This window comes from Castanea sativa, chromosome 9 (genome assembly GCF_040712315.1).
Source record: "Castanea sativa cultivar Marrone di Chiusa Pesio chromosome 9, ASM4071231v1".
Classification (NCBI taxonomy): domain Eukaryota; kingdom Viridiplantae; phylum Streptophyta; class Magnoliopsida; order Fagales; family Fagaceae; genus Castanea; species Castanea sativa.
In genome coordinates this window covers 41,570,237-41,583,604 of record NC_134021.1, presented here as the reverse complement: position 1 = coordinate 41,583,604, position 13,368 = coordinate 41,570,237, and the positions used below count along the sequence as shown (strand labels likewise).

At 33.6% G+C, this 13,368-nt stretch overlaps 2 protein-coding genes across 2 annotated transcripts; one reads left to right on the top strand and one right to left on the bottom strand.

Moving 5' to 3' along the window:
* The first annotated feature begins 193 nt into the window (after window positions 1-193).
* Window positions 194-2,443, top strand: LOC142610945 (protein GAST1). The gene is made up of 4 exons (XM_075782934.1): window positions 194-388; window positions 1,552-1,611; window positions 1,756-1,789; window positions 2,070-2,443. The coding sequence occupies exons 1-4, from the start codon at window positions 263-265 to the stop codon at window positions 2,249-2,251; spliced, it is 402 nt and encodes a 133-aa protein (XP_075639049.1). The 5' UTR covers window positions 194-262; the 3' UTR covers window positions 2,252-2,443.
* A 1,089-nt stretch (window positions 2,444-3,532) lies between these two features.
* LOC142610769 (uncharacterized) lies at window positions 3,533-13,097 on the bottom strand. The gene is made up of 11 exons (XM_075782698.1): window positions 12,611-13,097; window positions 11,294-11,381; window positions 10,122-10,213; window positions 9,889-10,007; window positions 7,087-7,202; window positions 6,885-7,012; window positions 6,548-6,634; window positions 5,083-5,143; window positions 4,922-4,962; window positions 4,715-4,835; window positions 3,533-3,989 (listed from the first exon to the last, which is right to left on the bottom strand). The coding sequence occupies exons 1-11, from the start codon at window positions 13,015-13,017 to the stop codon at window positions 3,930-3,932; spliced, it is 1,320 nt and encodes a 439-aa protein (XP_075638813.1). The 5' UTR covers window positions 13,018-13,097; the 3' UTR covers window positions 3,533-3,929.
* Between the last annotated feature and the right edge of the window lie 271 nt (window positions 13,098-13,368).

Genomic DNA, 13,368 nt, shown 5'->3' with positions numbered 1-13,368 from the left:
ATTATTATTGCCTAAACATAAACAAGATGAAGGGTACAATTAGTCATTTCAGTTGATACTCTATATTTATGTATTTTGTCCTTTGCAATAGTTGTATATGTCATTTTGGAAGCTACAAATTTTGTCTATGTTGCTGTCTGTAACTGCTACAGAAACTAACCTATAACTTCCATGCATGTGAAATAGATTAAATATTTCAAATCCCAAACCGTAGTGAACTAGTAATCAAATTGCCTATATATACTCTAAATTTCCATGACAAATGATAACCATCCATCTTCACATAATCACTAAAATTCGCTCTCTCTACTCTACAATGGCAGTGAAGCTATGCCTTATAATGTTCTCTGTAGTCATCATGACGCTGCATTTACTAGAAGAGAACCATGTAAGCTACAATCTTATAACTCTTTTTGATTTTTTTTTTCTTTTACCTCAACATTTCTCTCTTTGATTTAAGAGTGATTAAGACTTAAAGTAGAGACATTGTAGAGAAGATTCCTCTCACTCTAGACTCTACTTAGTGTTAGCTATTTGCAAAAAAAAAAATTGGACAATTCTATATCTCTTTTGCTTTTTTGGTAAATAAAAGGGTCAAATTACACTTTTAGTTCTTTGTAATGGGGTTTTTTCAATATCATTTCTATACATTTAATTATGTCAATTTTATTCTTCAACTATTTATTGTGTCAATATCGACCCTCAACTTTCAAAATTAAGTTAATTTTGTTCTTAATAAGTTAACTTTTGAGGATATAATTGACTTGGTATTGAAGGTTGAGGGATAAATTTGATATAATTAATAGTTAAAGAAACTTTATTTTGAAAATTGAAGGATGAAACTTAACACAATTTAATGAATAAGTGAAATCAAAATTATAATAAATACACGACAATAAAAAAAAAAATTGCAGTTTTGCCTAAATAATAACTGAAAAGAAGAATGAAAGTATAAGAGTCATTGGGTGACAAGGTGATCATGAGTCGATAACATGGTAGTTTAGTGAACTACATCATTCACTTCTTTGTATGTTGCTATGCATGATGAGTTGATGAAAGACCATTTGTAGGGAAAAACCTCCACTATGCTACAAGCTATCTTTAAGAACTAAATTTCACAAGCCACTATTGCAAGATTTCACCTATTCAAACTTCAAAGTTAATATGTTCAGATACACATACATTTTTTATTATTATTTTTCACGAGTATTGAAATAACGTGTTATGATTTGTGGTAGAAAAAGTTATGCTAATAGTGAGACCATATTAAGAATTATTTTGGTAGTCCCATTTTGTTCTCGGACATTCACATCATCTATTTCATGATTGCCCCTTTTTTTCCATTGTGTATTTGTATCATTGTACCATTGGTCTTTTGTTCCCAAATGCATCATTGTAAATATTTTTCTCAAATTTGTGAATTTCAGTTAATTTAATCGATAAGAGTCTTTTCTTTAAAATCCATCATACTTTTTTTTTCTTTTTCTTTTTCTGCTAAGCATCTCCCTATTTATTTATTACTAATAACATGTCCTTATGATGCTTTTTCAGGCGGCTATCATCACTGAGGCTCCAACTCCACAGCCACATCAAATTAGCCCCTTTCCCATGGTGAGATTTTTTGTAAAATAAACAAAATTTTATCCGGATGTATTTGTAGATGGACATTCCATATGATTTCCGAAAATCCCATAATTATTTTAAGAAATTTTGTGAAATTCTTATGTTAGTTTTTTTTTTTTCATTGAAATTCAGCATGGCATAACCCAAGGCAGTCTTCAACCTCAAGGTAATGGCGGCTTAATTAATTAAAGCACCTTGAAGTCACATCAAATTAATAGAATTATGTTAGGCAACATTATGTACTAAATATGACTGATAAAAGTTTCGAAGTAAATTTCAATAATTTTTTGGAAAATTGTTTTTCTCTTAATCAAATTACAAATAAATTAAATTAACAGGAAGAGAGAAAAATTTTCCGGTGGAGCACTTTCTTTAGATTATTCTTTGGAATAAATTTTTGAAAAGAGACTCACCATATTGTTTTTGTATATACTTGAATATTGCAGAGTGTTCTCCACGTTGCACCCAAAGATGCTCAAAAACAGCATTCAAAAAGCCATGCATGTTCTTCTGCCAAAAGTGCTGTGCCAAATGCTTGTGTGTTCCTCCAGGAACTTATGGGAACAAGGAATTCTGCCCTTGCTACAATAACTGGAAGACCAAGAGAGGAGGACCCAAATGTCCTTGAACACTTCTTTCATTGCTTAAAATTGTTGTGATCTAGTGAGTAGTGAGCAAAATAAACTACAAAATTGTTGGGATTTTTTTTTTCTTTCTTCTTCCATATGATATCATTTGTTTGTATCAAATGTTGGATGGATACTTTTTTTTTTTTTTTTAACCTTATGTGATTTAATATATTTTTTTGTTGGTATGATAACTGTAAGGATTAAATTGACATGGTAAAGAAAGGTTAGGGACCAAAACTGAAACCTTATGTGATTTTTTGTGATATTTTTTGTGATTTAAAACTGAAACCTTTTGTGATATATATTAAATCACAAAAATATATATTAAATCACATAAGGTTTCCGTTAGGTTTCAAAACCCAAAACTGCCACTCAACCCACACCCTTCAAGTTTCTAATACTAGAGACATGTCGTCGACCACTAACTACTCAAAATTGAGTTGTTTTTAAGTTCAAATGGGGCCAAGTCAGTTGGATTCGTCTGGTGTTGGGTTGGTCTAGACAACCCCAGTGACATGTAATATGTAAGTATAATACAATTTCAATATTATTTATTTAAAGATTTATATGAGAAACATTTAATTTAAATATGATATTCTTGCTCAAATTTGGTTGCTTTTGAAATGGTAGAAACAAAAGAGAGAAAAAAATAACACAATCAAAATGTTAAGAAAATGATTGAAGAATTTATGCATTTTTTTTTTTCAGTCAAATGTCCCGGGTGATGAGAAAACCTTGACCAAGGAGGAATTGGTAAAAGCTGATTCAATCTGTCTCTCATGGCTTTGGTAAAGAGAAAATGAAGCTTTTTTTTTTGGGGGCAATTTTCAATGTCCTAGGTAAAAAATTTAAGGGTCTTCCTCTTTATCCTTAAGATTTGCGTCAAGGTTGTTGATTGTTACTCTTGTTTTGGGCTTAACAATCACAATATTCAGAAAGTTTGTCTGGCGATTCATTGTGAGTGCACCATAAACTTTGTCACGCCATAGCACTACATAAACAATAGTTCTATTCCTTTCACTGGAGGGGGTAGAGTTTAAAAATACCATAAAGCAACAGAGTTTCCAGAACAATTACTCAATTTTGGATGTCAAGTTTAGATACAAACCCATATTCCATTCCAAAAAAAAAAAAAAACCCACATCAAATAGGTTCAATTGTCTAGCCAAAAAATCTTCATATCTTTTCAAAAAGAGATGCATCAGCCACTGTCTAATCCTAAATTATAAACCAGCATAGCATATGGATTCGTCATCAATAATCATATAACAAAGGTGTAGTTGTATAACAAGAGAAATATCAGCAATAATCATATAAGAAAGGTGTAGTTGTATAACAAGAGAAATATCAGCAATGACATTGACTTACTCTATCTTGGATTTCCAGAAAGATAAACTCGGCCAGTTGGTCCTCTACTCTCTCCCAGGGCCACAAGGCCACAATACATTTAGGTAACTATAAATCAATCTAACCGGTACATTGTCATTTAGACTGATCTCCAAAAATGTCAAAACTGCAAGCTACTTGCATTTAAGGTGAAAGATGTACTCCAGTACGTTTGGTATTTTAACCACCTTTACAGCAGGAGGTCATATTACTACATATCCAGCAAGTAAGCAAAGTTAACCAGATGTTAATAAATATAACTACGAAGATCATTTGTTTGACATTGCCGCCTCATTTGTACCAACCAGTGAGGAAATACCTCAGCACGAAACAGAGGCAGCACGCAATAGCCTGTTGAAAATGGATATGAATGCACATATGAGCCATATTTGCACAAGTCATAAAAACACATGCAAACATGTGTAGCACCCAATAGACTGTCTTGCATGAGTTCTGATTAGAAAAAACACATACAATATTTTCTTCCCCAATAATTGTCCCAATATCTCTAGAAAAGCTGAAACTCAACGTTTGGGTTGTAGTGAAATCCAGTCAACTTTATCACTGGTAAGCAACCAATTTGTAAAAGCACGAGTAACATTAAAAATAGAACAAAATCATTTTCTGTTGGTATTGGAAGCCTAGTTAAAGCAGCATGTTTGCATAACATTAAATTAATCAACATATTCTAAATCACTAACTTAAGAACCAAAGTTTACTGGGTGGGATTGGCAAGAGTTGGTTAGATCTTTCCACACACATTTCACAATCATTCAAGCCTAAAAGGGTTTCACAGTCAGGACCATTGATACAGGAACAGCAGGCAAATTTATTTCAAATTTTAAATTCTCAGATTTTAAGGTGATGCCAAGAACCCTTATCTGGTAAAGCCTAGGGTTTTCTGTTTCTACCTTACATTTCTTATTTTTTCAAATCCGTTCTGCATCAACTAACAAACAATTGGGTTTTCACTTCTGATTGCGTACAATTCAGGTGGTTTAGGCAAGAGCTCTTGCATTTGAAGATTACTACTAATAAATCCACAGATCAAAAAACATACAACATTAATAAATCACCTGGAAAACAAGAAGAACAATGCAAAGTGACTTTTCTGACTTCCTGCCAAGTAGTCTTAAAGTCAAATTAACAAGCGTCCCATCATTTGTCCCAGTTAGTAGTCCAGTCTTTGGATCAAACCTGGTGATCAAAAAAGATATGCCAGATGTTATTGGAAAAGATATGCCAATTCCTAGAGCAGAAATCCTTAGGACACATGAACCTACCTAGGCAGACGATGCCGTGGACATGGAACCAAACCGGAAAGCTGAAAAAAAAAAAAAAGGTTAGATTTATTTCTTATGTAGTAGAGTTCTAAAGTCTAAACTATCAGGATTTTTTTTTTGGTGTGTTGAGAGAGAGAGAGAGAGAGCTTATTAGATCATACCTGCGGGAGTGATAAGAGGAAGTTCAAAACTTGGGGAGCAAAGAAAACCAGGAGAGTTTCACTGCAACAAAAATTTGGAAATGAAAAAACAACAAAAAATCCATTATTAGGAGTAGATAAGCATAGTAATACAAACAGTATTGAAGATTAGAGAACTTTTAATCATGTTGATTAACTCTATAAAAGTAGCACTGATTTAGATGAAATGCAAACAGGAGAGGATCCACCAACTTAGCATTTTTTTCCTCCAATGAATGCATAAACAGCACATTAGATCAGCAACCAAATGAGCTCTACAATGTTTGGTTGGTGGGAGGGGGGAAGGAAAATGGACAAGAGGTTGATTTTTTCCTGTGTTTGGTATGAGAGAAAATGGGTAATGTCATGGATTTAACAATAAATAAATAAGAAAATAAAATGACCAAGTGTTCTCCACCTGAGCCCACAATATCTAATTTGCTTGAATTGGAGAGAAAAGAGGAGAGGAAATAGGATAGGAAAGGAAAGGAAAAGACAATGACAATTTTTCCCTTCTTCTACCCATTTCTAACATTTCATTTTGGCATCAAATTAAGTCTACCTTCAGGGCTACACCAACCTAACCAAGGAAAAATAATTCAAATTCAGACAACGAAAACCTGATAATTATGAAAAAGAGGAAAGAGGTTTATAATCAATGGTGATGATGCTTAGATGGGGTCGGAGCTAAAATTGTATATAAAAGAGTAACCCATAATTTCATAATCAAAAAGTAACCTAAAGCCTGAATTAACTTTCAAAACAGTACCAAATGAAAGAGGAAAAAACAAATCAGAGCATAAACTAAAGAACAATTTTTTTTGAAGAACACCACAAGATATATAGATAGATTATGATAATAATAATAAAATAAAATAAGAGAAGAAGGGACAGAAATAGGAATCTGATTCGCCACAAATTTTGGAGAAAAAGGAGAAGTACGAATTAAGTGTTGGAGTGAGATTGGAAATCTTGATGCTGAGATAAGCTCTGAAGTGCTTGATCAGCTAGACCAGAGGAGTCCTCAAAAGAAATCGGTGGGTTTGATATGAACAAGGGGTTCATGAACGAATGCCACTTGTTGTTATTGTTATTGTTGTTGTTGTTGTTAGTAACTTAGTATTTGCTCATTTACATTGTATGAAAAATAAAAATTGAAAAATGTTAGTATGATTTACTACAACGGCATGGCAGTATATAGCAATTGCAATTTTTTTTTCCTTACAATTTTCTTCGGAACCAAAAAAAAGAAAATTTGTATATTAATTTTCCATCCTTCCATTTTTCTATGCCTTCTACAAAACACACATCAAGGAAAACAAAAATATTCTCTCTCCTATATTTAAGACAAGAGTGCAACATATGATTTGGGCTAAAACAAGGAAAAAGAAACGCCCAACTTTGTCTGAAGCACATACACTTCAGAAGGGAACATAAGATAACAAACCTGAAATGGCCTAAGATCCCAACTACAGCCATAGTCATCCCAGCAAAGTAGGTGTAAGTATCTCCAACAAAAACTGAAGAAGGGTACCTATCATAAGCAAGACAACAAAAAATAAGAAGAATAATTACTTTTTTTATAAGTGAGATCTTTTATTAAAAGATAGGAAAGCTGAAAAAGGTGAGCTTCCTTAAAGAATTACAAATGGACATTCATATGGTCCAAAAAACCAACTACAGATTACAAAGAATTAATTGAAATTGCACGAAGAATGATCATAAGCAAGTGTAAATAAGGCTTAAAAAAATAATAAATCTGTAACAAGATAATGTATCGCTACCAGTTGAAAGAAAGTAAAGCCAATGACGTTGCAAGGAAGGGTTGAACTAAATAAATTGAGAATGCATGGGCCTGCTTATATTCAGGATCTGTAGATGCTCCAATTTGCATGATATTGTGTATCAAAATCTGCAAATTGGTAAAATGTGTCATATTCCATAACAAAGTTATAATCCAACTGTTTTATAAGTCTTCGTGCTTACAGCAGATGCAATGACAACTGTTTGGCCAACTTCAAGTCCATTCAAACCAGCATGGATATTTATAGAGTTTGTACAAAAAACCGCCAAAAGCCCCATATATAGTTTATATATCCATCCTGTGACAATGGGGAGATAGTGGTAAGACAGACTGGAAAGATAAAGAATTCAACAATTAAAATAACAACCAACATTTCAAGTAAAAAGCATTTGCACAGTCAAGCAGGCAGAACCTATTCAATCCAATCAAACCATGATAATATCCCCCCCCCCCCCCCCTCCCCCCAAACAGAGGTGGGGACTGAGCCACTTATTAAGTTCATTCAAACAATGGATCCAACTTTTGAAGTTTACTGCATAATCATAAATTCAATTCAAGCAGTGCTATAATAGATTTTTCTATCCTGTCTTCAAAAAAATTTATTTGTTTATCATACGTTTAAGAGAAAGGACAAGAGTAAAACAACCACTTAGAAAAGGATATTTCATTGGTACTGTGCTCACTCTACGCTATTAAACCTTGTTTCAATGGTGCATGGAAAAACAGATACCTAACAGCAAATATAATCTGCATCTCCTCAAACCCCACTGCATCCTTACTGTTCCCATGTCTCTTCCCTGATGCCACAATGCATTTAGTGACATCAGAAGTCTCAGTGGAAGAAGGTGGTTTCACCTCTTCTTCTTTCATTAAATTCCACTTTACATGTACTTCTCAATCATATTATTCTATGCAAGTACTTCAATAATAGGACACAAGAAATTATGATCATAATGATACAAACATTTCCAATAGCACTCCTTTTTTTTTTTCTTACTTTGTATAATCTTTTTCTTTTTTTCCACAACCTCACCCTCTATCCACTCTTTTTTTGTTTTTTTGATAAATCACCCTCTATCCACTCTTGAGGAAAGAGGAAGTCTCATTTGAGCTAGAGCTCACTGGCAATAGCACACTCCTTTACTCAATTCGATGCATTAAATATAAGTTCCATTATCATAGATAGCAGCATTGTCTAGAAATATAAGTTTCGTTCTCATTGATTATGGCATTGACCATAGAATAGCCGAGTCTAGAATCATAAAAAACCATAAACAATTTCCTTTCACAATAATCATCATCACAAAACACTACACTCATAAGTTAGATGGATAATTCCATGTTTTTGGAAAAATATTCTGAAATTGAACAATGAAGAAGCTGATGCCTCACCCAGTAGGAGGGCCCTACACATCACTTCACACTTCCTAAAATAGGCGATACCATGTTGAGAAAGAATTTCACAATATTGACTGCATCCCTACTTTTATACATAAGCTTAAACTGATGGATCAGATTACAAATTCTAGATCTGTTATAAATCATTTGCCAACCCTCTAATGTTGACATGAACTCACTAGGACAAGTGATAGCATATTATGAATTTATGTCAAACTTTTACATATGCGCATATTCATTGAAATTCAGGATCACTAATTAATTAGAAACAGAAAGAGTTCTATCATATTCTGGTCATTATATATAGGCAAAAATGCAAAACTGACCCTCTAACTTTTAGCTTTTGTCATTTCAGTCCTCTAACTTTAAATTTTGTCATTTCAGTCCTCTAAGGGTCCGTTTGGATAGAATTTATTGCTGAAAACTGAAAACACTGTAACAAAATAATTTTTAAATGTGTGAATAGTACTGCGAGACCCATTTTTAATAAAAAATTGCTAAAAAAGTACATGAACAGTACGCGCACAGTGTGCGCACTGCGCACTTTGTCTCCCAGCCGTAGAAATGAAAAAAAAAAAAAAAAAAAAAAAAAAGAAAGAAAGAAGGAGAAAACGCAAGTTCAGAAAACATAGCCACAATAATCTCTATTCAAACACATTCTAAGTTTCAATTTTTGTCAATGTAGTATTCTGTTAGGTTTCAGTTACTATTGCTGTTAAGTTTGACCATTTTTAAAAAAAAAAAAATTTTGTAATTAAAAAAAAAGCTGTAAAAAAAAATGTAAGGGGAACGACGTTGTTCCCCTTCCTCTGAAATCAAAACTGGCGGAAATAGAAAAATCAGTTTAATTTGTTTTTGTTCAGCAGGAATGTGCTTTTCTGGCGGTGCACAACATGAAGATTGCTGACTTTTCTCCTCTGGATTAGCTTTACCCGTTACACAAACAATCCATTGCCAAAAGGGGAGAGGGATAGTGAGATAACACTGATCTTCCCTAGAGGTTGATTGTGGAAATGACTCCTTTGTGCCACAATTATTTCCAAAGCCGCTTTGGTTCAAAGTTTTATCTAAAAAAACCAGACAGTGAGAAAGAGAAAGGTCACCGTGTGCCATGTGCTCATTATTTTTTAAGTAAATTGGTTCATTCTAAGGTCAATACTAGAGTATGTCAGGATTCCCTTTTTTTAAAGCTTTTTTTTAAAATTTTTTTTAATTACAAAAATTATTTTTTTAAAAAAAAAGGGAACAAACTTAACAGCAATAGTAACTGAAACCTAACAGAATACTACATTAACAAAAATTGAAACTTAGAGGACTGAAATGATAAAACTGAAAGTTAGAGGACTGAAATGACAAGAGCTAAAAGTTAGAGGGTCAGTTTTGCATTTTTGCCTTATATAAATGTCAAAGTTTATATACCAATGGAGAATGGAACAGTACATAATGATATTACTACAATTTAAAAAAAAAAAATGATTGAAAGATAGGTTGATGTAAGAAGAGAGAGAGAGAATAAATAACATAAAGACATGTTTCAATGGTTTGTTTCGGTCTATCATATCATTTCTCTACATCAGAAATCATACCTAGATCAAGAATCTCTAGGCCAACATATGGAGTGAGAGGCTTTGGTATAATAATAGTTGTATGCCCAGCATAGGCCATCAACAAAGGAAGAGCAGCAAATGATGGCAGAAGTAATTTCCTGCTCTTCACAATCACAAGGAAGCATATAAGAAATTAACTAAGCAATTGTACAGAAAATATGCTAAAACAAATGCTTACAGAACAAAACAGGCAAAGATCACTAGGGACTCACACTCTCCAAGGGACATCAAGGACATCATCAACAAACCCAAGTAATGTCATGAAGCAGATGGATGCTAATGCCGCGTTGTACTCGACAAGCCACTGCATCATTGATTTAGTAAACATTTCAATTTTCTTTTAGCTAAAGCATGTCACCCACTTATTAATATGATGTTAGGAATGAGGCCATGATGACTTAAGTTGAGTGTAAAATTAAACCAAGGATGTCCCAGTAACTATAAAAATGAAACTTAAAACATCTCTACCTTAAAATGATCAATAGAAAACACAAAGAAACAAAGAGGAGCATTTATTTGAAGTAAATGTGGAAAAGCAAATCCCCATCAAACTTCCACTTTCTCAAGCGAAACAAAGACAGAGAAAGAATCAATTGCGTATAAAAGTATTATATGCCCCTCACATGCTTCCCAAAGATTCTCCATTTTCCTGCGAGCCTGCTGAAGGTGGACCACAATAATATCTACCTTCCTGAAAACCCTATAATGCCATCCCACCTCAAACCAATTACCAGACCATCACCACTACCAGTAACATTCCCCACCTCACTTCCATCAAGATAAAAGAAGCCATGAAAATTTTGAAATTTGATCCATTTAAAATCTCAGACCACTGCCAATTTTTTGACAAGAACGTCTGGTCATATGTATTTGTCCTCAATGAATATTCAAACTAGCAGTTTCATCATAAATGTCCTTAACAACCGCATTACTGATTAACCTTAAGTTCAAAAACAGAAAAATTCAGAAGGATACAATTAGATAGAATCAAAACTGACTAGAGGACCATAATGCACCCATATGCCCCTCAATACTTTTTTTTTTTTTGGGGGGGGGGGGGGGGTCCCTCAAAATGCTACCAGTACTTAGAAGCCCATAGTGTAAAAATTTTATCATGAATTTTCTAGTTTGAAATCTGTTGATATTGGTTGGAAATGATGCTCCTACTACTACCTGAACTCCTGCAACCCTTCAACCCCCAAGCTCTTATGCTTGGGGAGGTACCACTTGAACTAAAGCATTTGATGATAGAAGATTTAAGATACAATAATTGAACAATATAATTAAAAAAGCCATGTGCTCAAACATACTTCTTCTTCTTTTTCTTCTTTTCCATTTTAATTTTGTACAAGTTCATGAGCTAGAAATAAGACAATAAACTTACATTTGAATCTGATGTGAGGTTAAAATACTGAAATAAGATGGCCACGACCAAGAAAACAATTCCAACGACTATACCCAATGATTCAGGCCTGCAAACATACACAATATCATAATCAAGTTCAATGGTGGAAGTTTAATAAATACATAAGATTTATAGATAAACGAAACAATGGGGAGAGGGGGAGGGGGTGGGGGTGAAGAAATATGTACTGAAATCTTATCTCAAATTATTACTTATGAATGACAAGAATCTTTAAAGGGAGAGAAGAGAATTTAACAATAATATTCATGGTGTTTCTTTGAACTTAGCATTTCCCTTTGACAAGCATTCATATGAAATATTTGCTCCTATGGTTTACAAACCCTCACAATCAAAATTTGATTGATTACTTAAGACCTTTTAAAATTTGTATTTAGGAACTCCTGAAACTTTTAATAGCAGAAATCATAAATAAATTGTACCCCATAAAATTTTATTTTCAGGTTGTTGGACCATTTGCAAGCACCTACAAACAGTGAACCTGCATTTTACAGGTTTTCATCTATAGTCCGACAAAAGAGAAATAACAGAATGTATTAAACCAAAAAGGAGAAGACAAACATAATCATACATTTGATTTTAAAATGGTTATTAAGTTTAAGAAGTCTCATAGGAAAATTAAATCCAATTCAAAACAAGGGCAAGGCAGCTCGTATAATATCCAATAAACAAACAATTTTAAAACGTTAAAATTAAAAAACAAAACTTGAAAAAACCCAGATGCAAATCTTGGATCTTACAGATAATCAGCTCATCTAACTAACTTTATATATATATATATATATATAGATTTTACATTAACAGTGATAAGCAAAGTGATAAATACCAGTAGAAATCACTAATATCAATCAAGAAATAACTTCAAACAAATGGGGGTAAAAAATCACACTTCCAATTGCAATTGCCATGAAAATTGAAAATCCAACAGAAACTCACTTCCATAAATTCGACCCAGATACTCAGTTGACAAATTCAATCAAAAACCAAATTTGCCACATACCCAGCTGACAAAATTCAAGCTTCAAAACCAAAATCTAGCACACACCCAGTAGACAAATTCAATTAAAAACCAAATCTAACACATGCTCAGTTAATAAAATTCAATCAAAAACCAAATCTAACACAAATCCAGTTGACAAAAGTCAATGAAAAACCAAATTTGACACATACCCATCTGACAAAATTCAAACTTTAAAACCAAAAATCTAACACACACCCAGATGACAAATTCACCAAAGAATCACAAGTAAACCTCAAGCAAAGACGAAAAAGACTCACACTCTGAGAGTGCCACCAGGGGTGCCCTTCTTGTTGATGTCGAAGCCAAAGAGATTGCGCCTGAGGACGTATTTGGAAGCGACGGGTATGATCTTGACGGTGACGAGGAACCCAACAAGGCTGAGCACAGCATTGATGAGGATGGATTTCTTGAGGTCACGGTCGATGTTGTAGTGGTGGAAGATGAGGTAGAAGTAAGGAGCTAAGAGCAAAAGCGAGAGCTTGAGAATGAAACTTGTCTTGGATTTCAGTGGCGCAGTTGGAGGTTCATTTGAAGTAGTAGTAGTAGTAGTTGTTGTTGTTGTTGTTTTTGTTGTGGTGGTGGTGGGGTCTTGGGATTTGGGTTTCTCTTGTTCTGTGGCTGTGGCTGTGGCTTTGGCTGTTTGAGCTCTCTTGCGAGCTGCCATGGCTGACTCTGTTTCTCTCTGTGTAAAATGTTCTGTGTTTAAATCTCTGTGTTGAATTTTTTTGCAATTTTATAAAACTCTGCGTTTTGGACCAGGCTAGAATTAGAATTTTGAGGTGGAGGAAGAATTTTTCTTTTCATTTTCATTGTCGTGTCATTTGGCCCAATCATAGCTTGCCATGTCATCTTATTCTCCACATCAGCAATGAGTTCACCTTAGATTGGCTATTGCTCACCCAGTGTTGATTTTCCTCTTTCTTCTGTCTTTTTTTTTATTATTATTTTTGTCCCATTCACCAAGGTTTGTAAATCTCTCCTCTTTTTTCTTTTTTTTTCTTTTTTTTTTTACAAA

Coding starts and splice junctions, on each gene's coding strand:
- LOC142610945 (XM_075782934.1), top strand. CDS start 263: ATGATAACCATCCATCTTCACATAATCACTAAAATTCGCTCTCTCTAC. Junction 389..1,551: donor ATTTACTAGAAGAGAACCAT/GTAAGCTACAAT, acceptor ATGCTTTTTCAG/GCGGCTATCATCACTGAGGC. Junction 1,790..2,069: donor AGGCAGTCTTCAACCTCAAG/GTAATGGCGGCT, acceptor TGAATATTGCAG/AGTGTTCTCCACGTTGCACC.
- LOC142610769 (XM_075782698.1), bottom strand. CDS start 13,017: ATGGCAGCTCGCAAGAGAGCTCAAACAGCCAAAGCCACAGCCACAGCC. Junction 7,013..7,086: donor CAGTTGTCATTGCATCTGCT/GTAAGCACGAAG, acceptor ACCAATTTGCAG/ATTTTGATACACAATATCAT. Junction 4,836..4,921: donor CCACGGCATCGTCTGCCTAG/GTAGGTTCATGT, acceptor TTTGATCACCAG/GTTTGATCCAAAGACTGGAC.